This window comes from Dryobates pubescens, chromosome 14, assembly GCF_014839835.1.
Source record: "Dryobates pubescens isolate bDryPub1 chromosome 14, bDryPub1.pri, whole genome shotgun sequence".
Lineage (NCBI taxonomy): Eukaryota > Metazoa > Chordata > Aves > Piciformes > Picidae > Dryobates > Dryobates pubescens.
The window spans coordinates 742,153-769,528 of record NC_071625.1 but is presented as its reverse complement, the minus strand read 5'-3'; the positions used below and the strand labels follow the sequence as shown (position 1 = coordinate 769,528).

The 27,376-nt window shown below is 45.0% G+C and overlaps 1 protein-coding gene across 7 annotated transcripts in view; it reads left to right on the top strand.

The window, feature by feature from the left end:
- Positions 1-27,376, top strand: part of OXR1 (oxidation resistance 1) — a 203,632-nt gene that overhangs the window by 140,082 nt on the left and 36,174 nt on the right. For 3 of the 7 annotated variants that reach the window (XM_054167476.1, XM_054167475.1, XM_054167477.1), the window contains exons 4-7: positions 13,007-13,089; positions 19,469-19,576; positions 20,673-20,792; positions 25,983-26,135. In XM_054167476.1, coding sequence (XP_054023451.1) covers positions 13,007-13,089; positions 19,469-19,576; positions 20,673-20,792; positions 25,983-26,135 — 464 coding nt within the window. Of the gene's footprint in view, positions 1-1,713; positions 1,883-13,006; positions 13,090-19,468; positions 19,577-20,672; positions 20,793-25,982; positions 26,136-27,376 lie in introns of those variants that run through there. The other 4 variants (XM_054167481.1, XM_054167478.1, XM_054167480.1 and 1 more) reach the window with 3 other exon arrangements.

Sequence of the window (27,376 nt, the reverse complement as noted above, 5' to 3'; positions counted from 1 at the left end):
GGTAGGCAGAATAGTTTATATACTAAATATCTAGTGGTGCTTAGCCCATGCAGTGACTCTGCAGTTCCTGATTTATTCATGAGCCCTGGAGCAGACAGATTACACATCCATTTCTACTGGCAGGTTGGGGGGGGGGGGAAGGGGGAGCTACTTCTGCTGAAAATTTCTTGTTCTGTTTCAGTAGAAAGGTTTTATTTGAAACAAATAAACAAACAAAAAAGTCTTGAACATCATTATCTCCTGATCAGGAACTGATTTAAGCAGTAGAAAGGTTGATTCGAGTGTACTGTTTACATCAAGTAACCCTCAGGAATCAGCACTCCAAAATGCTGACGTTAAACTCTGATTTAATTGAGCAGCTGCTACAAGTGAATACGAGTCGAGATAGCTCAGCACTTTGCTCCTCTGTTCTGCATGTACACAATAGATTTGGCTCAACAAAAGCATTTTTTGTTAAAGAATGCTTTCATTTGCAGCTAGATGCAGCATGTAATTACATCATACTCAGATTAGAATATAAGCATGCACATTAGCTTGCAGTTCTACATTCTTAAGGCCTGTGGCACAGGTAGTAAATGGCAGTTCTTCCAGTCCCAGTATGTGCAGAATGCACATTGTAAGAATGATTTTAAATAACGAGATTCCAGCCCTCAGAGATTTCTTTCTCTGTTAAAATGTTGGAGCATCTCCTAACTGGTTTTGTTTCTTCAAACCTTACAAGTTCCAGGTATTGTGAGGACAAAGAATGCAAGGGTACAAATGAACACCACAGATCCAATATCCCTTCCAAAAAGAAACATTTGTATATGTCCTAAGTTCTGTTGGAAGACTGAAGTGATGTAGTCAGCTGGGAGGTTGATGCTCGAAAGGACAGGTGGACATGGCTGTGCTAGCACAGCAAGGACGGTGGTGTCCTAGTCAGCAAGAAAGTTTGAGGGAGCAAAAGCATGAAAGGCAAGCCACAGTGTCACAGACGGTCTTGTTTTACAGTTACAGGGGGGAAACATCTTAATATCAACGATGTGGTTTTAAAAGACACTGCCTTGATTCTTGGTTTTCATTCTGCTTAGTAAAGGGAAGCTAAGGCACGAAAGCTAGAAGTGAATCGAAAGCTTTGCAGCACTCTTGTAAAGCAGTGAGCTTTCACAAAACATAACTAAACGCCCAAAGGGCAGGTAAGTCCATCAAGATGTACAGGTGGCCCTGAGCCGGCCTGACACTAACGGGAAGCCATGTCGTGGTGACAGAGGTGGTAAGGGGTCTACTGTTCCTGGCTGTCATGAAGCCTGCACCCCTAGGAGCCTCGTCGGGCAGCAGATGGGCCATCCTCTGGGCGCCGTTGGGAGGTCTGCCTCCCCCGCACCGCCTGGAAACCAGCAGCTCTGACGGCTGCGGGCGCTGGGGCAGCTGCGGGGCGAGTGAGCCGCGGAGAGGCGCTTCCCCTCCGCCGCAGGGTGGCCGTGGCACCGGTGCCGGGCACGCCTGTGGGGTGGCGGTGGCCGCGGACCCCCGCGCTGCCGCGGCTCCGCACCTCCCGTCGCGCCTCTCGGCCGGCTGCCGTGCCGCGCCCAGCGCCGGCGGCGCCGCGGCTCCTTTAAGTGGAGGCGGGGCCGAGCCCCAAAGTTTGCACAAGTTGTGGAGCGGGGCGGGCGGCCTCACGCAGCTGGGTGTCCGGCCCGGCCATGGCCCCCCCGGGCCGTTAGCAGCCCCTCGCTCCGTCCCGCCGCCATGGACTACCTCACCGCCTTCACCGGCAAGGGCGGCCGCCTCCTGCGCGGCACCGCCAGCCGCCTCTGGGGGGCCGTGCCGGGCGGCCTCCGCCAGGTCCGCTGCCAGGACGGCCGGAGCCGCGGGGCACCGGGCCCCGCCGAGCCGGCTCCAGGTACCGGCGGGGAAGGGGCTCGTGGATGCGGGGGGCGGCACGGGCAGCGCACGGTCAAGGGCAGCCCCGGGCAGAAGGCTCGGCTTCTTGTCCCTTTTGAGCCTCCCGGTAGGGGAGCGAGCTCCAGGAGAAGCGAGAGGCAGCGGGAGTAAGGAGGGGAGAGGGTCGCTCCCCAGCGGGGTCTAGCCCACGGCTCCCCGCCCTGCGGATCCGTGGCGGGGAGACCTCCATCAGGATGCCCTCTCTGCCCGCCGGGGCGGCTCTGAGCGGCAGCTGAGCGGCCGTGGGAGCCTGCGAAGGGAAGGCGTGGGAGGGCTGGCACATGGGCCACGGCCTGCCCCGCCGCGGCTGCGCTGCTGCCGGCGCCCTCCGCACGGGAGGCTGCGCCTCGAAGGCAGTGCACCGTCGGACCGGGCTAATAACGAAAACCAACTTTGCTCTCGCGGAGTCTTCCCGATTGCAGTGGCACTGCTGCTACGTTTACTGTCATTCCTCCTCCCCTCCTGCTTTTATTGGCCAGGGTGAGGGAAAGCGACTGGGGCACAAACTCATTGCTTTGAGAGCTCCTTTGTGTACCAGGAGGGTTCTTCCTTTCGTGTGGTCCTGAAGAACAGGCAGTAGTACTTGGAAAGTAGGTTTGGTGACAGTGAAGACAGAAGTAGTTCACCTGCCTGTCAGCGGTCAAACGCGTCAGTCAGGAGACAGTGACTGTGTTCTTGGCCTGGGAGTATGGGGGCTGCTTTTGTCACCCCCTTCCTTCAGAAGGTCTTTGGGCTGTAAAGACAGATGCTGTTACTGAGCAGAAGTGAGCGCTCTGGTTGGAAAGCAATACCGTGAAAACTGGAAAGGTGGGCAGCAAGTGCACACAGACTATGCAGACGAGGACAGCGCAGTAAGGACTCTACCAGGCAGAGCTATTGATTGGAGGCTAAAAACATCTACGGCATGACTAGTAAAAGCAGCATGTCAAAGGACTGCTTGGAAAGAAGACATCTGAAGTTAAGATTGAAAATGTTTTATAAAAATCTGAATAGTAAGTGTTTTCCTGTGTCAGGAAGATCTATTTGAAGTGAGGATTGCATGTTTGTCGTAGCTTGTAGGTAAGGTTGAAGTCGTATCTGCTGAAAGAAGATAATGAAGCTTCTTTGTTCCTTTAGGTTATTTTGGAAGAGTAGGATTGTATCAAGAGAAAGAAGATCTGCTATTTAGGATCGCAGGCAAGGCAGTAGGAACACCTGTGCAGAGGTAGTTGATGTCTCCTTGTGTGTCTTGACTCACGCTCCTTACACAGAAAGGAAAACAGGTAACCAGCTGTATTTGCAGTGACACTTTCTTCCTTCGCTCTGTCCCTCTCCTCAAAGACACAGGGAGAGCAAGAGATGGTAATCTTTTTTCAGCAGTGAAATGAAGTATCTTGAGTAAGGCATCTACAGACTTCACGCCTTGTTGACAAAGATTGCATAGTCTTTTTCAGGAGCAAAATGTCAGTGAAACTCCTCAGCATCTTCTAGTCTTCAAATCAGTTACAGGGTCAGGTAGTCAAGCTGTTAGTCTCAAGTGTCTGCTGTGATACACATCTTCTCTTGGAGGGAAAAGCTCTCTATGACTTTAACCCCCCTTTCTCACAGACAAAGGATTAACTTAGACTGCATTAGGATGTTTTGATTTTTCTCTAGCTTTGAGCAGGGAGTCTGTCTCCTGAGATACTTCCATAATGTAGTTCTTAAATTTTATGTTAACAAAAGATTACTTGATTCTGGAATTCAGGGTGGGTTTCTGTGTGCATAGAGTTGGATGTGGCTTTTTGACTGAACCAGAAGGTTTTTTCCCTCACCTAGGCAATGCACACTGTGTGAAGCAGTTAGATCACAGAATCATAGAATGGTCCAGGGAGGAAAAGGGACCTCCAGAGGTCATCCAGTCCAACCTCCCTGCAGTCAGCAGGACTTGTCCAACTAGACCAGGCTGCCCAGGGCCTCCTTTGAGCCTTACCTTGAATATCTCCAGGGAAGGGGCCCTTGCATGTTGTCATCTTTTCCTTCACAGGATATCTGTTAGCTATGGGCAGAAAGAGATTCTTACGACATGCACTCTTCTAGCAAGTGCTTTGCTGGCTTTCACAATCCACCTGTGCCCTGGCAATGGGTGTTGTGGAGGCTGTAACAATTCTTACAGTACTTTGGTTGAAATCTCACCTCTGTTTTAATTAGAGATGGGTTCCCTGACAACTTAAACCTAAATGGCAAATGGTAACTACTCCAAATGTTCGGTCTCTGCAAGTGGTGTTCTGGAGCCAAACCTAGCTATTATTCTGCCTTTCCCCACCCCCCTGCCCCCACTTAGGGCTTTCAGAAGGTACTTTTCAGTGTTCCTTCTCTTTACATGGTTCATTTGTGACTATGCATTGCTTCTTCAAGAGTAGTTCTTTGTGAATACCTTAAGACCCAGGCCACACTTCTGAAACAAAACCCAACCTGGTTCCTAATTATTTTAAATTTCGCTTCTAAGGTATCTCAGTCTCAGGAATGTAATTTCAGTACATTTGCAAGGTTTCCAGGTTCCTCAGGGTGGCAGGTATGTTCAAATGCTGTGCGTGACATCAGCGCTGAGCCAGTCTTTGGGTACATGCAGAACGGTTTGTGGTATGTCTTGGTAGGAAGAAAGGAGACACTGGGAGACTGCCTAGTGCCATGGGAGGCTGCAAACCTGTGCAGCCTGTTCACGTGGTTCGTGTCAGCAGCCAAGTCAGTCAAACTGCTTCAGAAAGTAAGGCAAAAATGCAAGGAGAACCAAAGCTTCTGTAGAAGCATCTGGCTTTAGCAAAGGTGCCACCAATATTTCAAAGTGTAAAAAAAAATAATTTTGTATATGATTTGGTTTAAAAAAGAGAAATCCTGTGGGTTTGAAATGTAACTTCCAAAGAGGGTCTGTAGCTGATGTCTAGGAAACCCTGTTGTGTCTGGAGTGACCTAGAGAGCTCAGCTGGGACAGCGTGGCTCTCCTGGTGGCTGGTGTGGTGGATGCTGGCATGCTGGAGTTGCCTGCACTTGTGTTTGGTTTAGAATGCAGCCCACAGCTTTAGGCAGTGTCTGTTGAAGAGTTATCTTTGCTGCAGCATTTACTTGAGTGGTCAGCTCAATTTGAGTCTTATCTGTACAAGCCTCTGCTTTCCTACGCTTACCTAAATGAGCCCACAGCATGTCTTGTAGTTCAGTGTGCTGTGTGAGAGGGAGTATGGCCAGCAGAGAGTTACAGGGGTTTGCTGCTGTTCTGTGGCACTGGGTAGGGTGTGCTTTGAATATGCTTTTTGATTTGTTGTACCACTCTTAAAGAAGGCTGCTGAGAAGCTGGAGAGGGTCCAGCCAGAATGTTTAGGGGCATAGTGCATGAGATCTCTGAGGAGGGATTGGGAGAGCTAGGCTTTAGTCTTGCAAAGAGGAGACCAAGACAGCTTAGAGGCAGTGTGATTGTGACCTACCTGTACCTGAAGGGGCCTGGTCTTCTCAGTAGCAAGAGATGATTAGAAGAGGAGGCAACAATCACCATTTTTAGCTTGGGAGGTTCCATTTGGACAAGGAGTTTCCTAAGGAGAGTGGTCCAGTGTAGGTACAGGTTACAGATTTAAGCTGACCTAATTTGATGTCCTGTTTCAAACTGGAGGCTGGCGTAGGTGTACTGAAGAGGTTTCTGCCATGTATCATTGGAATGTGCTGCCCAGGGAGGTGGTGGAGTCACCATCCCTGGAGGTGTCCAAGAGGGGCTTGGACGTGGCACTTGGTCGTGAGGTCTGTGGTGACAGGTTGAACTCAATGATCTTTCAGGTCTCTTCCAACCTTGGTGATACTGTGATAATTAATTACAGAACTTAAAGAAATTGAAGTCAGTCCCTCAGAGATAATCCTCTTAACCATTCTGTGAGGGAAATTGTTAGATCTGCCTTATAGTTAAAGAATTCTTTCTGTTTGTTTTTTCTCCATCAGGTTCAGCTTGGTTGATCAGTTCTGAACCGTGTGGCCTGTGGGTTTATTTACACAGGTTTTTTCCTCATCAGCTTTTGAGTATATCCAGTGAGCCCCGTGGCCTGTCAGTCCTGCAGTGTGGGGAAGGTAGCAGCGGTGCACAAGATAAACGGGCAGGGCCAAATTACAGTGCATGTGTCAAGTCCTGCTGTAAGTTAGTATCTGCCTTTCTAAAAAGCTGTCTCACAGTAGAACAAACATAAGAATAAGGTAGTTTATTTCCTCACTTCATCCTTATTCAGTACTTTGAGGAAATTAACAAGTATATGATAAAGCCTGAGAGAGTCTTCAGGCTGGGGAGACAGGACTCTGGAGTCGTCTTGTACAGGCTGTTCCGGATGAAGCTCATGTGAAATGTACCAGCACCCTTTACACAGACTCTGCTGCTTCACTTTCCTGCCTGAAAATACTTCCCTCGGTACAGGCATAAGAAGCAAATGTGAGCTTGGAATGTGTAAGGCTGGTGGTGACTCAGTCATCTTGTGACATGTTAATGTATGCACCATCGCTTCTTCTGGCTTGTGCACTGCTAGGGTATAGAAACCCTTGGCTATTCCCTCAGCATATGTGATGTTAAATGATCCTTTACTTCATGTTATGCTTTGTGCTACTACATCTCAGCCCTTTTTTTCTCCCTCTCCATGTCTTGGGGTACAGAATTTGTTGTGTATCCTTTTTGCCCAGCCTTTGGTGTGGATTGTGCTTCACTGTTAGTTTGCTAGTGTGCAACTGAGCTGTTCTGAAAACTGGTCTGTTGAGAGCCGATTCCTAAGCCACTCCATTCTGACAGGTTCTATTTCACTCCTTAGTGAACTTTGGACATAGTTTACAATTCTTAGTCCTTCTTTAACTGTTCAGTAGGGTTTGGATCTGTTGGATGTTTTACTGGAGTTTGGCTTGTGATGTAAGTACAGCTCATTCCAGTAATCTGGTGTGCTTTGTGTTGCCTTTTTCTTCTAATGTGTCATGTTGCATCTTCTTGGTTAATTCCCTTGTGCTCGCACTAAGACAGTCTTGAAGCTGAGGTTTTATTGAGAACCTGCATGTTTATGGTTGCTTTTCAACTTACTATGTGTAAGAATAATACCTTTCTGTTCTTCAGTATGCAACACACCTTGCCTATATGCATTGTATGTGTGGATATACAAGGGGGCCTTGTACATCTGCATTGCTTACCAGAAAACAGTAGAAGGAATCATAGCTCTAGATAACTCAAATTGCAACCAAGACTGTTTCGTCCTGATTAAAGTTGGAAGACCATGACTTCAGGCTGGGTTTCTCAGGGCTTTATCCAGCTGGGCCTTGGAAATTTCTAGGATAGAAACTGTACAACTACTCTTGGTAATCAGATTTTTACCTCTTAGACAGTCAGAAGCTCTCCTGTTGATCCATTGTATCTGTTGTCTGTTGTTTGCCCATTATACATCATTGAAGACCCTGTTCTGTCATCTTGGCACCTTTGGGGAAGGTGCAGGAAGATTGCTGTTACAGTACTTCAAAACCATCTCTTCTTCAGGCTGGAGAAGCTTTCTTAGCTGCTTCTTACAGCCCCCAACTGTGGTGGCCCTTCACCAGTGTTTGTTTATGAATGCCCTCCTTATATTGAAAGGGGCTGGAAGGGAGAGGGATAGGGACCCTAGAGCCAATGTTTCAGAAGTAGTCTGAGTGCCAAGCTAAGGAGAGTAGTTTCTTCTCTCTGACACTCTTGGTCTGCTTGCTATGCTTCTGTTAATGGAGTTGAGGATGTTGTTGGCCCTCTTTATTGCCAGAGCACACTGCTGGCTTGTCTTAAGCTTGCTGCCTACCAAGACCCCCAGTTTTTTCAGCTGAGCTACTCCCTGGCTGGGCAGTGCCAGCCTGTAGAACACAAGGGGCTCTTCCTTCTCATGCAGAGGACTGTTGTCCTGTTGAATTTCATAAGGTTCCTGTCAGCTGGTTCCTCCAGCCTGTCCGGGTCCCTTGGAATGGCAGCCCTGCTCTCAAGTATCTTGACTGGTCCCTCCAGTTCAATGTCATCTGCAAACCTAATGCACTAGATTTGTACAGGAAGGTTGTTACTGAAGCGTTTGGAATGACTTCACACGCACAGCAGATCTGGTTTTATGTTATCAGAGCACTTGCAGTGCACAAGTCTGCTGCAGCAGTACAGTAAGCTGACTGTGCTCTCTTAGGGAACTGGGGACCAGTGGTTTAAGTGTTACAAGGCAGAATGTAAAATCTTAGAAGATCTCTAAGAATAGCTTGATATTGCTACTTAATGGTCTAACTGCTGATGTGTGGGGTTGTGAGATGTACAGGCCTAAAAAGGAGGGCAGTAATGATTAGCTGGGGGAGTGCAGTTGCTTTGTGTCTCGGTAGAGCAGCGATGATTTTTGCACGTGCTCTTGAATGCGTTTGTTCTGCAGGGACATTGTACACTAGGTGGAGTCTGCAGCTGGGCTGTCTGTGATATATTTGACTGTAGACATACATGTTTCAGGTGGAACAGGGAAGGAAGCTTACTTTTGCTAATATAATCTGGCAAAATGTGAAGCATTTCTGTTTATCCTGAAAGAGAAATCTTAGACGAAAGCTCGTGAGATGCACATACCAGGAGTGTCAGCCATGCAGAACTGCCTTTGTCTCTACCCATGTCATCCTGAAATGATGCTTTAATTCCTTCTGCCTACATGCTGTCAGCTGACTAGATGGTAGAAAAGAGAGTCCTGTGTTAGGGGGACTCATGAACTTGGATCAGTGCTGATTCTGTTGCAAGAAGAAGAGATTGGGTTTGAAGAGCTCCTGCGGTATTAACAAGGTCTTGGATGCATTTTGTTTGGGGGTTTGAGTAAGAAAAATGAACAAAAGAATCATGTGTAGAGCAGTGATAAAGATCAAGAGTTTTGAGAGCATGACTTGCTTGTAAAGACTGAATTGCAGAATAAGTAGCAGTTGCTTAGCATGAGGAGACCAAGGGGAGCATTTTGTCTGTGCTTGATCTGATTTGGGCTACAAAACTGCAGGCCACTGGCATCTGGTAGGCTGCCATTAGGGGCTGTCTAGTTTCTGATTCCTAACCACTGGGAGATAACTGAAAATAATATTCCAGTGATTAACCATATTAAACTGCAGGAGGGGGAGAAGGGTCAGTGAGATGGTTACCAAGCCTTAGGAAATATGAAGATTTCCTACTTAAATCTTGTTTGTTTGTTTCTCTGGCCAGATCATAAAGATCTAATTGTCAGTGAGCAGCACTAACCTAATTTAACTTCAGCTGTCTAACTTTCAGTTGAATAATACCACTTACCGTTGCATATTTTAGGGTCAAAGCTGCCTCATTTGAAACTGTATGTTTTAAATCAGAATGTTCCTGAAACCCCTCTGTCTTGTATAAATATGTTGGGGCATCAAGTCCCTCTCTGGGTAGGCTGTTGATCAGAACCATTCTTACACTACAGTCATTTGATCTCAGCTCTCTGTATGCATCATGTATTCAGGCTAAATACTGGTCTGCTGTCATTTCAGAGGCTGCCTTCTGCATCTTTCTGGTTGTAGTCTCTCTGACTTCCAGATAGTTGAAATGTTGTTTGTGCATCTGACTTGTGCTTTTTCTCTTTCAGGCTGTTGTGGAGGTGCAGTCCTGTAACAGGATAGCTCAGATTTAAAACATCCGCTAACAGCACGAAAGGTTTCTTGTTTCTGTCTACGACAGCATGGCTAAAGATCTGATAACCTAGGACCACAGATCCCCTTGTTCAACACATTGCTGTTGATCACTGATGTTGTGCACAGCATGGTCAGTAGCATCAGGTTATTCCTACACCTGTGATCAGAGAACATCAGCCTTGGGCAGTTTCTGGCGCACTGTGGGCAGGTCAGGTAATGATTGTGTGTAACCTAACAAGATGAGCTCACGTGCAAGAGAATTATTACCAGGAAAATAGGTAAAATGGAAGGATGAGACTGGTTCTTACTGGTGCTGAGGTCTTTTCAGACCACCACATCCTCTGCTGGTAGTTGCTTCTGTTTTCACATGCTGCCTAGAATACTAGGGGCACAAGGATGGCTGAAAGATGCATTTACTTGCTTCTCAAGAACAAGCCTACTCATCCAGCAGAAAATATGTGCAGTATGCCACCAAGGAGGCTGAGTTCATGTGCCTGCTACCTGACCTGTTTTCACCATTGAAATGCCTCCTGGTTTTGTTTCTGAGAGGTGGGTGAGATGGGTGGGTTGTGTATGAGCAGACAGCTCGAGCCCTCAGGCTGTGGGCAGAGCTCTTGTTTGATAGCTCTGTGCAGTGTTTCACCTGCTGGGTAGTCAGTGCTCAGGTAGCTCAGCTCTGCCTGCCTCCAGCTCTTCTTGACTCAGGGGTCTTAGGTCACAGCAGGTTCTGAAGCACTTGAGTAGAGTGGCCATGTAGTGAGGGGGAAATAAGGATATCACTGCCAGAAGGAGTAAAGGTGGGCACTGATGGGAAGGATAGAATTTACTGCCTTAGATGTGGACATTAAACCAAACAGATCCTCTGAAACCCCTCACCCATGGATTATGAGGTCCTGGGAGAGATCCTTCTGCCCTGGGCAAACAGGTTTGTAAGTTTTGTCTTTATTTTTCTATTACTTTGTCTGGCATAAGGAGCAGAAGTGGTTATTGTGCAGGACATGAGCCTGCTGCTCAGATACCAGAGAGGGAGAAGACAACTTACCTTGACCTTTTCAGTGGCACCTGCCCACAACTATTTAGGGACACCCCCCCAAACACCACTGGGCTGTATCCAAAGCAGTGTGTATGTGTGGTTGTAGTATAGGGCTGCTTTCTATTTTATGTAATATTATGGGGCAGATGAGGCAGGGGAAAGAAGATCCTTGTTCTAGAACAGGGCTGCTCCATGTGCAGGTTACTGGAGCACCTATGGGATCTCAGATGAGATCAGTCTTTCTTCAGCTGCATCCTCTGACTTTTGTTTAGGGTTATTTGAACCAGACTGCTTCTGAACTGAAGTGATGAGACTGCAGGGGAAGCTTTGGTGTTGGCTGGAAGTTTTGGAATGGCTGCAGTCGAGCAGCTGTTGGCAGCTTCTCAGTAGCTTGCTGAGGAGGTACCTGTTGTGTTCCAAGGTCAGGTAGAAACCTGGGTAACCAAATGCTTGACCTGGAAGAGAATGTTGGTTGCTGTTAAGTCTACACACAACCTTCTCGTGTTTTTTGTTGTTTATTGCAGAGTTGGCTTAATTTGCCCTGGAGACATTCGTAGTGCCTTTAAAAGCTGTTACTATAATCTGAAGTGAAGGGGTTCTTTAGGGAACTTTTCTAAAGCTGCAATTAGCAAACAAGGGAAGAAATACCTTTTGTGCTGAATGAAGACAGCAGGATGCAGGACTGAGGTCTACATTGTTCAGCATTTCTACAAAGCTTTTAAAAGCAGGCTTAAAGTCTCGTCTGTCATTCATAGCGATAGAAACTTTCATCTTGTAGGTATGGAAAAATTCTCCCTTGGCCCTTTTTTGCAATCTATAAAAAAGCAGAATTAGTCCAGTGTGTATTTCCCTGTTACATAGAGAACACCCAGGAGAGTACTTCTGTTGACTGCTGTAAATGATTTTGACTGCTGTCCCTTGCAGCTTGCCCTGTGTAGCACATACGAATCTTTGATGAGGGGTTTCCAATCACTGTTATTCTGGCAGGCTGGGGGGGTTGTTGGTGTGTTGGGGCTTTGTTTGGGGGGGGTGTTTAAATGGTTTTGTTTGCTTGAGGGGCTTGTTTGCTGCTTGTGAGTTGTTTGTTGTTGCTGTTGGTGTTTGTGGGGAATTCTTGGTGTGTTTTGTTTGGGTTTTGTTCTGCTTTTTTGGCACTGCAGAACTTCTCATTTAGGTTGGGGTTTTCTTTCCATTCCATAGCTTGATATTCCCAACTATCCATATGGAAATTAGGGAGGGGATGCATGAAATTTGTGCCAGTATTTGCCTAGTCTTCTTTCCAATGTTGCAGTCGGGATACTAATGAAACATAACGATGCACAGAAGCGCTTGTCAATGTCTAGCAAGTTTACCTGGTGCCTCAGCTGAGGCTGTACAGTGTGTGATTTATTGTCAGTCTGGCCATGCTGAAGTAGTTGGTTGGGGTTTTTTTTAATGTATTTTGTAATGTTTGTTGTATTCAATTTGGTTTGAAATAATATTTGACTAAATGTATTTGGTTATGATAACAGAAGTTTGACTGTATTGAAATGAAAGTATAAATAACCCAGTTGGAGAATGAGAACTTCACGTGTCTCCTTCGGGCTCCCGAAGAGTAGATGTTTAGCTGCTGAGTGTGGAAGCCTTGTGACAAAGACCTAGTGTCTGGAGAGATTCTGTCTCCCCAAAAATGCATGTGTGTCTATAAATGGGTCTGTTAAAACCCACTGTTGTAGAGCTGTGGAGTGAAATGCTTTGCTGAGTCATGTAAGCACGCTGTTGCATTGTGCTTATCACAAATATCAAGACAATTAGTCCAAGAAAGTCGTGTCCTTCAGGTACAAATTGGTGATTTGGCCTATGAAATGGAGAGCATAAAAACACAATGCTCCAATGACAAAAAAAGAGTTCTTAACTTGTGCTTATTTATTCAGGATGTGTGTGTTTGTTACAGGCAGGATAATGGCAGTGTTCAGCAGTAATGCTCTTTGGTTTGCAGAAAAGCTTTAAGTGCTCTGTACTTACCAAACAGCAACACAAAACCCCAGCTGATTAGATGGAACATACGGGCACTCCAGATCATCTTCCTTCTAGATGAAAGCAGGCTGGGTATGATAGAAAGCCAATTAAACACAGTAGTTCCAGAAATACTGCTTGCCTGAGAGGCTCCTGTTTAGTCTTCCTTCATTAATAATTTCCTGGATAGCAGCAAGCACTTCTGCAGTTGGTGCCCAGTTACCAGTGGTTTATATTGGTCACATTCTTCAAGCATCGCAGAGAAGTGAAGTCCCTGCTCCAGCAGCTGGTTGTCAGTTAGGCAGAGTCACCAGGAGCAAGCTGTGTGACTGGTGAATTAGATGTCTGCCCACGGGGCTGTAGTCAGCAGGCTGTGACAGCACTGAATGAGGAAGATGAATTTAACACGCGCGTTGCCTCAATTCTTTGCAGACCCTGGCCAGAAGAAGACCTCAGACAAGAGAGATGGGCGACGAATGTCCTTTCAAAAGCCCAGAGGAACTCTTGAATACTCTGTAAGTTACTGCTTTGTTCTTAGAATGGCATGGCACAGCAAGTACAGACTTCAAGTTTTGTTGCAAAACACGAGCAGGGAGTAGTGTGCATTACCTTGAGTGTTAGAATCGTGTGTACCCCATTGCTTATTTGGACAGGAGTTGTCCTGGGAATTAGCTACTGCTCCTTCAGGAGCATTTGGGGGTTGGGCTCTTGTTTGTTTGGGGGTGCTCTGTGTGTCTTTGTCTTGAAAAAACCCCAAGGTAATCAATCAGACTGGTTCACTTTTAGGTAACTAGTTAGCAATAGCAGATAACATTAACTGTAAAATCATCTGCAAGTTCCCTGCTTTCAGCACTATTAATAACCTGTTGACATCAGGAGGAGTAGTAGAGTGAAGCTGGGGAAGAAGGGGGAAGCTGTATGTTGATAGTGACCTTCTGGCATGCTCTTCATTTTCATAGATCTCTACCTTTTCCTGTGCATGTCTGTTTCTGCAGCAGTATCTGAAAATGGAGCCTTCCTCTGCCTGTTCTGTTCTTGAAATGACCCTCAAACTGTGCTGCAGTCAGCTTTTCACATTTGTGGTTACTAAGGGAAACTGAAGTGAGAAGTATCTGTCTTGTATTATACACTGGAAATATAATTAAGCTATAAATAACACGTAGAGAGTTGACATTAAAACAGGGAAGTCTGTCACAGTTACCTCTGAATGCTTTTGAATCTAGATAGAATTCAAATAAAAAGAACTTTTTAGAAAGAGTCTCTGCTTGACCTCTTGGTGTTTTCTTATTCCAGAGGTAAGAGATAAGGGGGAGAGTTAACTCTTCATGTTGCATTAAGCCAAGGCTTAACTACTGAGAAGGCTGTGAGAGTGTTGAGGAGGGAGGCAGAGGATGTGTGTATTGGAGCAAGGAGGACTTCATTAGTGTGGCTTTTACTGGTAGCCTGTATATAGTTCTAGCCTGTGCTAAAGACTTCCTTTTAGTTAAAATGAGAAAAATTCTGCTGCTTAGGTTCCAGCAGCTGAATAATGTTGCAGTAATGTGAGTGGTGTTTCTCTTGCACTGGCTTCCTTTTGTCTGCAATAATGGGAGCAAAGGTTCAGGTGCAGCTCTGCTGCCAGTAAATGCTGTCTCTTGCCACCACAGGCATGCATTTCCTGTGCAGTGCAGGATGCCAGGTACAGCTGAAGCACCAAGCTTTGCTGTTTTGAATCAGCATCTTTGTGTCAAGCTGTCCCTACTTCCGCAGGGCTTTTTCCAGTAGGTGGGGCTTGAGTTGCAAAAATAACTTGCTTAATACACACTGGAGTATGCATCACTTCCTTGGGAGACAAAAAGACCATGCCCAAGAACCAAAGACTTTTTGTCTTTAAATTTGGTCTAGCTTCCAAGGGGAGCCTGCTGTGTGTTTGGCATGTGGTGTGTATCAGCCTCACAAGTGCCATGCTCTGTCTGCTCTTCCTATGTGCTTCACTTGCAAAGTGCTTACATAACATCACAGTTTTGGAGCTTTTGGTTGTGTTGTGCACATTTATTAGTAAAATACACAGAGCTAACCTTTAGAAACTGAGCACTGTACATAGAAATCTGGGAACTACTGTGGTTCATTTGCCACTGTTGCTACTTATGGCTTTATTCCATGTGGAGAGATGAACTTATGTCTGGTTTCTGCCTTCGTCCTACTGCCTCTCAAAGCATCATCACACATACAGGTGTTTGCACGTGCTGCTCCTCTCACAGAATGTTAGGGGTTGGAAGGGACCTGCAAAGGTCAAGTCCAACCCCCCTGCCAAAGCAGGACCACCTAGAGCATAATGCACAGGAATGCATCCAGGTGGGTTTTGAAAGTCTCCAGAGAAGGAGACTCCACAACCTCTCTGGGCAGCCTGCTACTTTGAGAAGTAGTAAAAGGATGAAGGCAGAAACCAGACTTCCCCCTCAAGTATTGTTGAAAAGTTAGTGGTGGGTTTTGCATTGCTTTTAGTTTGGTTTTGTTTTCAAATCAAGGGTTTAATGTGCTAGTTTTTCCAGCAGCTAGAGAGTTTCAGGAGAGAAGGGCTTATTGGTGTTCTTGAGGTCTGGAGTGAGGTGGGATCTCAGTGGTGCAAGCTGTGGGTCTTGATGAAACGCACTTCCATAATTGTCTTCTGAAAAGGCAATGATTGCTTTGGGGACAAATAAATACTTTCTTTTTTTTTTTGCCTGTGGAGCTGAGAAGCAGTTACTGTTGAAGATTTTAATCTGAAGTCACCAAAGCACACAGACTTGGATGATGTCAACAGATGTGGCACCAGTGAGGGAAGCAAGCCCTAAGCTGCCTCTGAAGGGTACAGAAGACTCTGGTTTCTTTTGGCTGTTGCCTGCTCACTGTCTGTCAAAGCAATATTTTTTAAAGTTCTTATAGGTACCTTTTTTGGCATATCAGTCCACAGATTAGATGCAAGTTGGTATTGCCCTTTGTTTCAGAACTCACACTTGGTGGTCCAGGCCAGTTGTTTACCACTCCTGCACATAGCTGATGCATGTGAACAGGGTCTGAGAACCAACAGAGCAAGCAGTCTAGATGAATTATTGTGACTGGCCAGAAAACCTCCTTTAGTCCTACTCTGGTTTGTGAAAGTGGCTGTTTCACATTGCTACAACTACCTGAAAGGACAATATAGAGAGTAGTGATCATGGGTAGTGATAGAGCACGAGGGAACGGCCTCAAGCTGCTCCAGGATAAGTTTAGGCCAGACAATGGGAGGAAATTTTTTGCTGGAAGAGTAGTCAAGCATTGGAGCAGACTGCCCAGGGAGGTGGTTGAGTCACCATCCCTGCATGTGTGTAGAGGTCATTTAGATGTGGCACTTAGCTATGTGGTTTAGTGGTGAATTTGGTAAAGCTGGGTTAGTGGTTGGCCCTGATGATCTCAAGGGTTTTCTCCAAACTGAATGATTCTGTTGTTTGGCTTACCTTTGCTGTATTAGCTTTGCATTAGAGGTGTTACCTGTTGTGCAAACACAACTGGCATCCCCTGCAGGTGTATAGAAGAGCCAGCTACAGAGAAATAAAGGAACGTAAGTAGTGTTGGCCACTGATCACTGATGATCTTAACAGTCACATGCCTTCAAGAAAAGCCTTCTAATCCCTCTTCCTTTTGTGGAGGAAAAGACAAAATTGTGGCTGTTCACAGACAGCTTTCTCTCTGGTGCAATAAGAAAAGCATTTTTTGTTTAAAAAAACCAGCTAGAATGAATACTGGAGGCAGATGACCTGGCTCATTAGTGCTGGAAGCTCCAGTGTAGGAGTTCCTTTCCCCTGCCCATGCCCTGTGCCCTAGGTGTTGAAGTCTGTACTCCTTTCCTGAAAAATCAGATAAGCACCTAATATACAGAGGGTGTTGTCCAGGTCATGAGAACAGCCTGATACTGATTAATGAAAGTCACAGAAGCCTGTAGCAGGCCAGAGTCTTAAGACTGAGTTTTAAGCCAGAGTCCTCAGTGCTCAGTTTTCATGCGTGTTGGTGAGTCCAGCATCCAGAAACTGGGTCCAGACTAATTTGTTTACTTTAGTTATAAAGCAAGTAGATGTGTGTACTGAAAACAAGGTCTTCTGAAGTCAGCTTCTTAAGATAAAATAAAGAGGAGTTTTTGACCCTTTCTTAGCACAGGGGGTGTGGGTGGCAAGTGTTTTTGTGCTGACTGGAGAGCTGGAAGTTCACTAGGCTTCAAACCCACGTGAATACTTGACATTTATTCTAATGGCTTGGTGAACGTATTTATTGTGAGAGTGGAAAAATGGTGAGTACCTACCAGCGTGTTTCTAGAGTAAGTGTGGATTGTGCTTTCAGTCCCAGGGTAGCTTGGATAGAGCTGTTTCTGGTACAGTTGGGTTTATTGCCCTTGTAAGCCTTTACATGCTGCTTAGACTACTAAACACTTGGGAGTTTTTGCCTTGGTGCTCCTACTCCAAGGCCAAGGATTGTGTTCCTGCCTGGCTGCCATTTTTCTTGGAGCATGCCACTGTCCTGGGCTTTTTCCTGATTTGGGGGGAATCTGAGAAAATCTGGATACTAATAATGGCACATTGCTTTGTCTGTTGCATCTTCTACCTAATGCAAAACTATTTGTGAACTGACTTCTGTGGTCCTTACAAGTTCTGCTTTTCCTGAGGCTGCATTTTGTAGCAATTAAATCCACTGACACTGGCCAAGGTAGCCACAATCATTAAAATATCAGTAGATAATTTGGTTTTAAATAAGGTTTTTAAAGAACTTGGTCAGCTTCTACTGTGAGAGCAAAGGCAGCAGTCAGTGGTGGGCCTGAAGCAGTTTGTCTGCCGGGGCACACAAGCACACCTAACAAGCATGGGTCTCTAAGTAGTGCACTGTAAATGGCAAAATCTAAATGTAAAATCTGCTCAACTGGGGACATAATGACTGGAAGAGAGCCTGGTTTGGGATTTTATTGGAAAGGAAAATGTAAGGAGTGGATCTCTGTATCTAGTCATAGCTGAAAAACTGGGTTTAGCTAACAGAATTGCAGACTGCCTTGTATGTATATGACTACATGAGGTAGAACTATTTAGGTAATAAGGTCCTGTGTATCCTACCTCTATGTAAGTTGGTGAGCAGCAGCTCTGTGTAGTGAGGAAAGCTACTTTAAGAGACTGTTTCAGCAGAGGTTATTGTACAAAGCAGTTTGTATGTGTTAAGGCAGCCCCGAGTAAGTGATTTTTGTGTTCTTTTTATGTTTTCATTAATCAATACCTACTGCAGTCACTATACTGTAGGAGTGGTGATGGTTCTAATGACAGCAGAACTTGCAGTGTTATAGTTGCATGAAATACACAGATTCAGCTGGAGCAGTCCACAGCCAGACTGTGACTGGCAGCAGCCTGGCCCAGTGTATGTTTTACTGCTCACCTCCACTGCCCTTGGGCTGTGGAACTGGAGTGGTTTATTCAGCTCCAGTACAGCGATATCTTTGGTTCCAAATGCTGCCACCTTCTGGCTGACTTGGAAGGTCAAGGTCTGCTCTCACAGCAAGCAGTACCAAGGCTGCTCCATGACTCTTCCTTCCCTCTGTTTGCCCTCCCCTCAGTTCTTCTGTCTGCCCCAGATAATTGTTCAAGCAGAAGCAAAGGATATCTACATTTAAGTCTAGCAACAGTTGGCATACAAGGCATGGTACTCCCACTTTCTGTTAAGGGAATGAGTGAGGAACAGAAGATACCTGGTAGCTGTGCAGCTAACTACTGGTGTCCACTGGCGTTCTCAAAACAGTTAAATAGACTAGAATAGACTAGACTAGAATAGACCAGGTTGGAAGAGACCTTCAAGATCATCAAGTCCAACCTATCATCCAACACCACCTAATCAACGTACAGAACATACACTGTCTGGGGAAAAATGCGGTTTTGTCTTTCGCTTTTTCCTTCTTTCTACTTTTCCCTTGAAAAGGAAGCAGAGCAATGGGAAGTGAGAAGAGAAAGCATTCTTTAATTGTCAACAAAGATTGAAGTGAATAGCCTGGAAAATAGAAGAAAAATTAAACCTGTGAATAATTAGCCTGATCCTGTTTGTAGGGAGTGGAATATGTCTAAGGTCTGCAGATACAGTAGGAGGGACAAATCAGACGTTCAAGGCAGGAGTCGGTGGATCCTTGTTTCTCTAGCTGTGCTCCATATTTAGCAACACCAGTGTAGCTTTACTTACATTGCTTCATCTTCTCTTAGCTGGTGAGATTTCTTTTTCCTGTCATTGTTTATGAAGCCCTGCACTGTTCTGCAATACACTTTTGTTGCTGTTGTGTGCTCCCGTATCATCTTTGCTGTTCTTAAATGCTTGCTATGAATTCTTTACTCTGAAATACTCTCTGTGAATAGCATTGATTTCCCTTTGCTTTCTTCCCCTGGTTCATATTGAATACATTTTGGGAGATGGTGCTGAAAAAAAGAGCTTACTTGAGAATCACCTACTCAAAATGCTGTGTGCTCCATCTGCTGTCATACTGGTTGCCCTGGTTTGCTTCAGTAGTAGTTGAAGAGGGAGAAAAAAGGGTTCTGTGAAACCAGTCCTGTATTAGTTCAGTGCTACCCAGTAGCCAATGTGTAGGGCAGAAGTTCTGGTGCTGTAGCTGAGCCCGTAGCTCAGAGTGGCTGTCTGGAAAGGTGGTGGGAAGGCAGGGCTCTTTCCATGGAGTTGCAATAAACTTAGTATCTACAGGGATAGCTGTGCCTTGTGTGCTGGGTTGGTTGGGCTTTCCTTGGGCAATCCTAAGGTATGAGGAATTAAAATTCATCCAAACCTTGCTAAATCTGCACCTGATAAAGTTTGTAAGCCACTATTTAACTAACTGCTTACAGGTTTGTTTGTTTGTTTCTTTGTTTGTTTCCTCCTCAATTGATACAGGTGGAGTCCAGAGATACTTTAAACAGTATTGCCTTGAAATTTGATACAACACCCAATGAGCTGGTTCAGTTAAATAAGCTTTTCTCCAGAGCAGTCGTTCCTGGACAGGTATTGCTACACTATGTATGTTACTTACCCAGCTTTCTCCCTGTATTTCTTATCTCTACCAGTGAAAGTGTTAAAGTACCTCTCTTACTGGCTTCCCTGATGGCTTTGTAAAAGCTTTAATTTCTTTAGCTTGTGAATTTCCTGTGCCTATTAGATAACTGCATAAAAAGGGAACATGTTGTGAAGCTGGCTCTCTCTCTTAGGTAAAATCACAGGAGTCCTTTAAAGCTAGCTGTGCTTAGCTTGTGCTCACATGTTGCTATACCATTAGATTGTTACTCTCCAAATATGGCAGGTTTCTTACCAACTCTAGCTCAGAAGACAAATTCAGCTTACAAGCAGCATTCCTGACTGCATGCTGCTGCGTGCAATTCTGTTTGAATCAAGTAACAGTGTTCCACTCTGAAGACTTGCTGTCTACCAGCAGTATATGAGCTATTGTTTGGCCATCTGTAAGAAGTATTGCTTACATCCTTTTCTTCCCATATTTTTTGCCTTCCCTTTTCTCTTGGAAGCCAGGCCTGGAAACAAGGGATAAGTCAGCTTGTGGTATTAACTGTTGGCCACTTGCTATTAGCCCTTTGTTTGAATAAATACTGTGTATTCCTGATTGCTGCAAAGCTTTGTCCAGGTAGCATGAATGCCTGCCATAGCCAAAATAATGTATTCAGTGGGTAAATTTCAGTTTGTGGGGTGTGTTCTGGTTTTGTTGTGGGTTTTTTCCACTTCCAGTGCTAAGATCTGTGCCTAATGAACTTGTTCCCCAGGCTGTTTCTTGGCTGCTGAAGTAGCACAGAGGAACGTTTCGGCAGTTCTTCCTTGGACACTGTATTGAGGGGTTATGGCATGCTATATGCTTTTAATCAACGTTTCCCTCAACTATTAAGACAATCTTAGGATAGCATTTAGAAACCTTAAATGCTAAAATGAAGTACTTTGCATGTTTATTCCCTCAACTCATAAGTTACATTAAAATTAATGGGGGCAGGAATGATTTTGTACAGCTTGTTTTGAGAGAGCATAGCAAGTGTACCTGATTAGTGGGAAGTCAAAGGCTGAAAGCATAACTTCTAACTACATTATATCTTCTTTATAGATTTTGTATGTTCCTGACCCAGACTACATTTCTAGTGTGGACAGCTCCCCCTCTCTAAGTCCTATAAGTCCCTTATCACCTACATCTTCCGAAGCAGAGCTTGACAAGGCTGCAGTAAATGTAGGTATACCTATTGTCCTTGCAATTACTCTTCCCATACAAAATAAATGTTGCAGATGCTAAACTTTCTTCTTAAACTATCTTTTCATTATAGGGAGAAAGTACTTTACAGCACTTGGAGTATGAAAGTAAAGTAGTAAAAAAGTAAATACAAGTTTTTAATCTGTGCAATTTACAGTTTTCTGTATGAAAACCGATTTCTTGCAAGTTATTTCTAGCACACACTGTCCTTGCACACTGAAATGCTCATTCCTGTTGCATTTCTGTATTTGCTTTTGAGAACTAGTTAAATATTTTTCTCTAATCTTACTGATAATTTTTGCAGCAGTGATACCTGGCAAGAATGCTCAAGTGGCTGGAAGGTGAGGGTCACCCCGCTCTGTGAAGGTGCAGCAGAGGTTTCTCTAGTTTCTCTTAGCAAAAGGAAATGAAGAGGAGGGGAAACCTAACAAAGTGGAACACTCCCAAAACACCACCCCACAACACTGCACCCTGCTGCCTGTGCTGCCCTTTGTCACCCCACATCACCTGCCCTGCCCTACCCACACTGTGCCAGCCCACACTGCCCACTCCACAGCACCACATCACCCACCCCATGTCACCCACATCAGCTGCCGTGCTGTGCATCCCCAGCACTGCGTCACCAGCATTGCTGCCCACAAGAAGCCCTGTTAAAAACCCAAACAACCCAAGCTAAAATTGTCTTAGTGAAGGGCTGACTGGGAGCTGATTCTAGTGGACTTCTGCTCAGTAGTTCTGCCTGTGTAAGCTCTAAATTCTAGGCATGTTTATCCATCAGAGCTGCTCTGTAGTTCAGCTCAAGGTCACGTTTTTGGCTAGGAGCTAGCTTTATAACACCATGGCTGTCCCAGAACATAGGTCTGCAGGCCACAGAACCCCATGAGGAAAGCTGCAGCTGGAAATGTGTTATCAGTGCCTGAGCTTCCCTGTGGTTTGTGCAGTTATGACCTTTTTTAGATGTTTCTTTGTATGCCATTGTTATTCTTGCCCCAGGATCTCTCCAGTAACAAGTTTTCCCCATAGTGCTCAGTCAAGCTGCCGAATGTCTGCTCCAAGGTGGTGTGCTCAGAGTCCAAGGAAGTTTAAGACTTCAAACATTTATTTATTTGTTTGTTTGCTTGCATGACTTGGTTCAGGGAAGTTTAAATATAAAGGTATTGCTTTATTGCTGAACAAATAGGGTCCCAAGCTGCATTACAAAGCTGTGTTGGCACTTCATTGAACATTGCTGTTCAGCTCCTATACCTTCACTCTGACCTAGCTGGCCTGCTCTTGTAAGATGCCTGTTGTCATCTGTGCTGAACAATTTCTTCTATGTTTTATGGCAAACTAAAGCTGCTGTTACACAGTGTATAGTCTGCTCTGGAAGAATGTTCTTCTGCATCAGTATCAGAATGACCCTGCATGTCAGGAAAGACCTAACCATGTAGCATATGCTGTGAGATGTTACTCAGTGTAACTCGCTGTTAGTTTTGCTCCTAGAAATCAGAGTTCTTCCCACAATGCAGGTCAGAAAAATAGCCAATTCTTGCCTTTTTCCATTATGGTGCTGGTTCAGTGGTAGCCTGCCAGTGCTGAGTTAATAGTTGAACTTGATCCTAAAGGCCTCTTCCAACCAAAACAATTCTATGGTGTCGGGATTCTGTATTGTATATGCTCATTTGCTGACAGCACACAAGGCTAGAGAAGTGTAGAAGAAAGCAAGCAAATGAAAATTTGCAACTTTCAATTTGTTTAACTTTCAAAGTGAAAATCCTCTTTTGCAAATGGTCATTTTGTTTAGTGTAAGCAGTTCATTATTGGCACCAATTGGTGTGTCAAATTTAACTGATGCTTACTGTGTCATTGCAGCACTATTTTGTGCATCTCTTTGCTCATGGGTCCTTACAAGCAGTTCTTAAATGCTTCAGCCAATGCCAGGTAAATGAGCAATGTCCTATATATAATCAAGCATTTGTGGGAGCTTTCTGATGTTTGAAGTACATGTAAGGAGGGATGGGATGTTCCTGGACACAGTTTGCAGAAGCAAGCAAAGAACAGGAATCACTTGTACTTGTCAGTGTAGGCTTTGTGTTTGCTTTTTTGTTTCGTACAGCGCCTCCAACAAGAAGCACTCAGCTTCCATTCCAGCAGTTAAGGCTGCAGGGTTTTGTTCTTCATCATAGCACCTCTTCTACATGTTTCTTTCTCTCTTTGCTGATTGTTCTGCTCGAGAGAAATGCTGGCATGTGTTCTCTAATGCTCTGTGTGGATGTTTGTCTGCTTTGACTCTTCTCCAATTTTGACTCCAGATTTGCTGTTCAGATACACCCTCTTTCCCTTGAAATGTTCTTAAGTTACTCTGCCTGCATAGTGTAAAGGAGTCGTCTTCTCTGTTCTGTGGTCATTGGCATAGCTGAGTTCTTGCTGTAAAGTGAGTAAAATGTGAACCTCTTGAGGCAAAACACAAGCTATCATCTCCTTTGTTTTGTTTCTCATCCATCAAAGTTTAGAACAGCTCAACACAACCATGTGGCTAAATGCAAACCAGATGATAATTAGGGGCTGGAGCACCTGCCCTGTGAGGACAGGCTGAGAGAGTTTGGGTTGTTCAGCCTGTAGAAGATAAGGCTTCAGGGAGACCTTACAGTACTTAAAGGAGGCCTACAGGAAGATGGAGAGGGACTCTCCCTTTTTTAGGGGAGAGCAGTGGTACAGTGAGAGGTAACAATTTTGAATGAAAAGATGGTAGATTTAGATTAGATGTTAGGAAGAAGTTCTTCACTGTGGGGCTGGTGAGACACTGAGACGGGTTGTTGAGAGAGTTGTATATGTCCCCTCCCTGGAAGTGTTCAAGACTAGGCTGGATGGAGCTTTGAGCAGCCTCATCTAGTGGAACATGTTTTATTCCATGGCAGGGAGGTTCAAACTAGATGATCTGTAAGGTCCCTCCCAACCTAACCTGTTGTGTGTGGCTAGTACAAGACCTGCATGGCCCTGTTAAGTGTTGTTATGTTGCTCTTACTTAAGCTGACATTTCGGTGTGTACTCACTATGGGTGTGAGAGCTCGGCTGATTTGGTTTTGTATGCTGCTGGGATTTATGAAAGGCTGCTTCTTTCAGCAGTCTGATGCATGTATTTGAGAAGATCTGAGAAGCTTTACTCCTACCAAACTTAAAATCCACTTCAGAATAATATGTAGTGGCAAGGGTGTTGTCATGAAATGTGAATGTTTGTGACCAGTATTATTCCTGCTCCTATGTCACATGGCAGTATGAATGTGAAATAGCTGACCTGCTCACAGTGAATTTGGGTACCAGCAGGGGACTCTTCCATCCCTAATTTTGATGAGGAAGGTGTATGTGGAAGGAGAGCTTACCTCCAAGAAGCTTGCTTGCTAATTGCATCTTCATTAGCTTTTCCAGCAAAACTCAGTTCAGTGTTCTAGGTGGTGCTTTGGGGTTTTGTTTGTTTGCTTTCTAAAACAATGGAAAGATGCAGGCAGAGACTAAAGCAGCTCCAGGAAGATGACCTGAAAACAGTTGTGCATGGTGTTCCTGGATATAATTAGAGGCACTGAGCTGCTGTCTGCACTAGTGAATAGAACTGAACGGCAAAGCAGAAAACCAAAGGGAACACAGAAGTTCAAGGTATTAATGCACAGTAGTATTTCATTAGTAAGTAAAAGTATCAGTGATACATTAAATTGAAGTCATAAAATCTGATTAAGTTCTGAAACAGGATTACTCCAACTACAAAACAGGCTTTGGCACAGTCTGTCTGCTATATCTGTAGCTTTTGTCTGAATCCAAGTTTTCAGTCTGTCCTGTCCCTGGTAGGGTCACATGCTCACTGGTTTGTTGGGTGTACTGGTAGAAAGCAATATGGATAACTCTTCCTGATGTCTGCCCAGCAGGGTCATGAAGGAAATCTGCTGGAATTTAATATCCAGGCATGGGAAAGACAAAGCTGGTTGGAAACAGCCAGAGTGAATTTATGAAGGGCATGTTGATTGCTGTATGTGTTAAAATGACTGGCTCTGCAGATAAGGGAAGAGCAGTACATGCTGCCTTCACTGGAACGAGGCTCTTGACACTGTCTCAAAGGAGCCTTGCTACAGTAATGGGAAAATGTGAACTGGATGGGTGGACTACAAGATGGGCTGCAAAAATTGGCAAGCTCTTTGGGCTCAGAGTGATTGTGTGTGTGGCTGGTCACTCTTTGTTGTTTGTTTTCTGTGGTGGTGAACAGTTAGGAATCTTGAAGGTTCCTGTTGGGGCTTACATTGTTGACAACCTGCTCATTGTTGACCTGAGTGGTGGGACAGGACAAAATACACTGCCAGCAGCTTGGGGGTGGGGGGCAGCAAAAATTCAGGAAAGTGGTCAGTACACTGGAAGGAAGGGCATTGGAGGGATATCAGGAGTCTGGAGACACAAGTTACAGAAACCTCATGCAGAAAGAGCCCTGTGTGGCAGGACAGGACTGTCTGCACAGCAGTTTTGCCTGAGAGCCAAGGAGAGGTGAAGGTGAGTGTCCTGGCAGCCATATTGAACTGTGTCCACTTGTGATGCTAGGTTGTAGATGATAGAGCACCACCAACAGGTTAAGGAAAGTGATTATCCTGCTGTGGAGGACCATTTGGATGATCAAGGGATGCAAACATATGAGGTACAAGGATTGTCTGGATTTGTTTACTCTGGAGAAGAAAATACTAATGGACAACCTAATTACAGTGTTGTACTGCATAGCAGACACATTAGAGGGAGGAGAAGGAGAGTCAGGGTCTTCAGAGGTCTGTAGTAAACTGATGGACAGCAGCAGCTGCAAGTTGCTGCACAAGAGGTCCTTGTTAAGTAAGAAGCAAAAAACCAACACAATGAAGGTGGTTAAACAGTGGAACAAGTTTCCTGGAGAGATGGGAATCTCCACCCTTGAAGACTCAACTGGAAAGGCCATGAGCAGCATGGTATCATGTAGGCTTAGACCTGCTCTAAGCACAGGGTTGGACTAGCTGACTTTGAGAGGGTCCTTCCAAACCAAAGTAGTCCTTCAAACTATAATGCATTTGGAATCCTATTTTTGCAGTTGTTTCTATGTCAAGGAAGAAAAATTACACTGCAGAAAAACTCTTTAAGTTAATACTGCCAGGGGCAGGTTGCTAAGTTCTTTTTTGTATCCCTTTCTAGGATCCAGATGGAATCCCACAGAAGGAGTCAGCTGCTTCACCAGCACACGTGTGTGCTCGTCCTACAAGAGTGGTATCCTCCACCTCGGAAGAGGAGGAAGCATTCACAGAGAAGTTCCTAAAAATTAATTGCAAGTACATCACTAATGGCAAGGTACTTAAGCATTCAGCTTTCACTGTTACTGCATGGGATGTAAAAGTGAAGTACCATTAAGCTGTGTACAGGAGGCTTTAGTTGCTGACAGGTAGGTGGATTAGCTTACCTACACATATGGATGTATTTGTGTGTATATGTTCAATTTCCTTTGCCTTCCCAGACCACTTGTTTCTTAGATGTGATGCAAGGAGTGATTAGACTGGCAGACCTGGAGCATCTCATAAGTAATTCTCTTTACAGTGGAAGATACCATGCCTTCCACTGTAAGGAAGTAGTTGGGTAGTTTTGCCTTCGTTCTCCTGAAGCAGTGCGGGCAGAAGGAAGCCCTGACTGTAGACAAACCCTCCGTGCTGGGTGAAGCGTGCGAGAAACCTCTCTGTCGTTGCATAAACACCTCTGGCTTAGTGGCAACTAATTGAACTTCTAGTCAGCTCATAGGTGCACAAATCTTGTGCAGCTCTTCAGGGACTGAGATGGTGTCAAAAGACTTTGACTTGAGAAGGCTTCAGGGGAAAACCAAAACGTGTTGCTCTGCCATACCACACAAAGGGTGGCATTAGGTGCCCTAATCCTGAAAAACCCTGTCTTTACCTGAAGCTTGGGTGTGGATAGACAAATAGTGCTGACTGGGTGCTGCTCAGCAATAGGTTTGCAGGAAAGTTACTCTGTTGGCAAACAGATCAATGAGAATAACTCCTTTTTGTGTGTGTGCTGGTGGAAACAATTGCACATCTGTGCATGCCTAGACTTGAAACCTTTTGACAGCACCTGTGTATTGGCAGAGGCAGTGTGCTTGGACTTGATAAGGGAAGCATGGGAAAAGCTTTGCTTTATTGCTTTATTACTTTGTTTTCTTTTGCAGTTAATCTCCTTCACTCCTTGCATTCTGTCCCCAGGTGACTTTTAGGTTGAGCCTAGACAAGTCATTGCTTCTCAGATTTAAGTTCTCTTGTGCTGAGGAATTGAGAGTTGTGAGCCTCTGTTAAAAGGTGACTGCATTGGAAGAATATAATCTAGGGTTAAAACTTAATAGCGTGTAATTTAGCCTTTGTGCCACAAGTAATAGGAATGTCCTCTGGCACCTTGTCTTATCCTCTCCTTGAGCTGTTTCCTGATGATGCAGGATGAGAAATTGACTTTTGATTATTTTTTTTTCCCAAGCTTCTTGCTAACTGCTTCATACGACTTCAGATGTGAAGTCTGCCATCACTGTGACTGATGGTGGTAAACTAAAATCA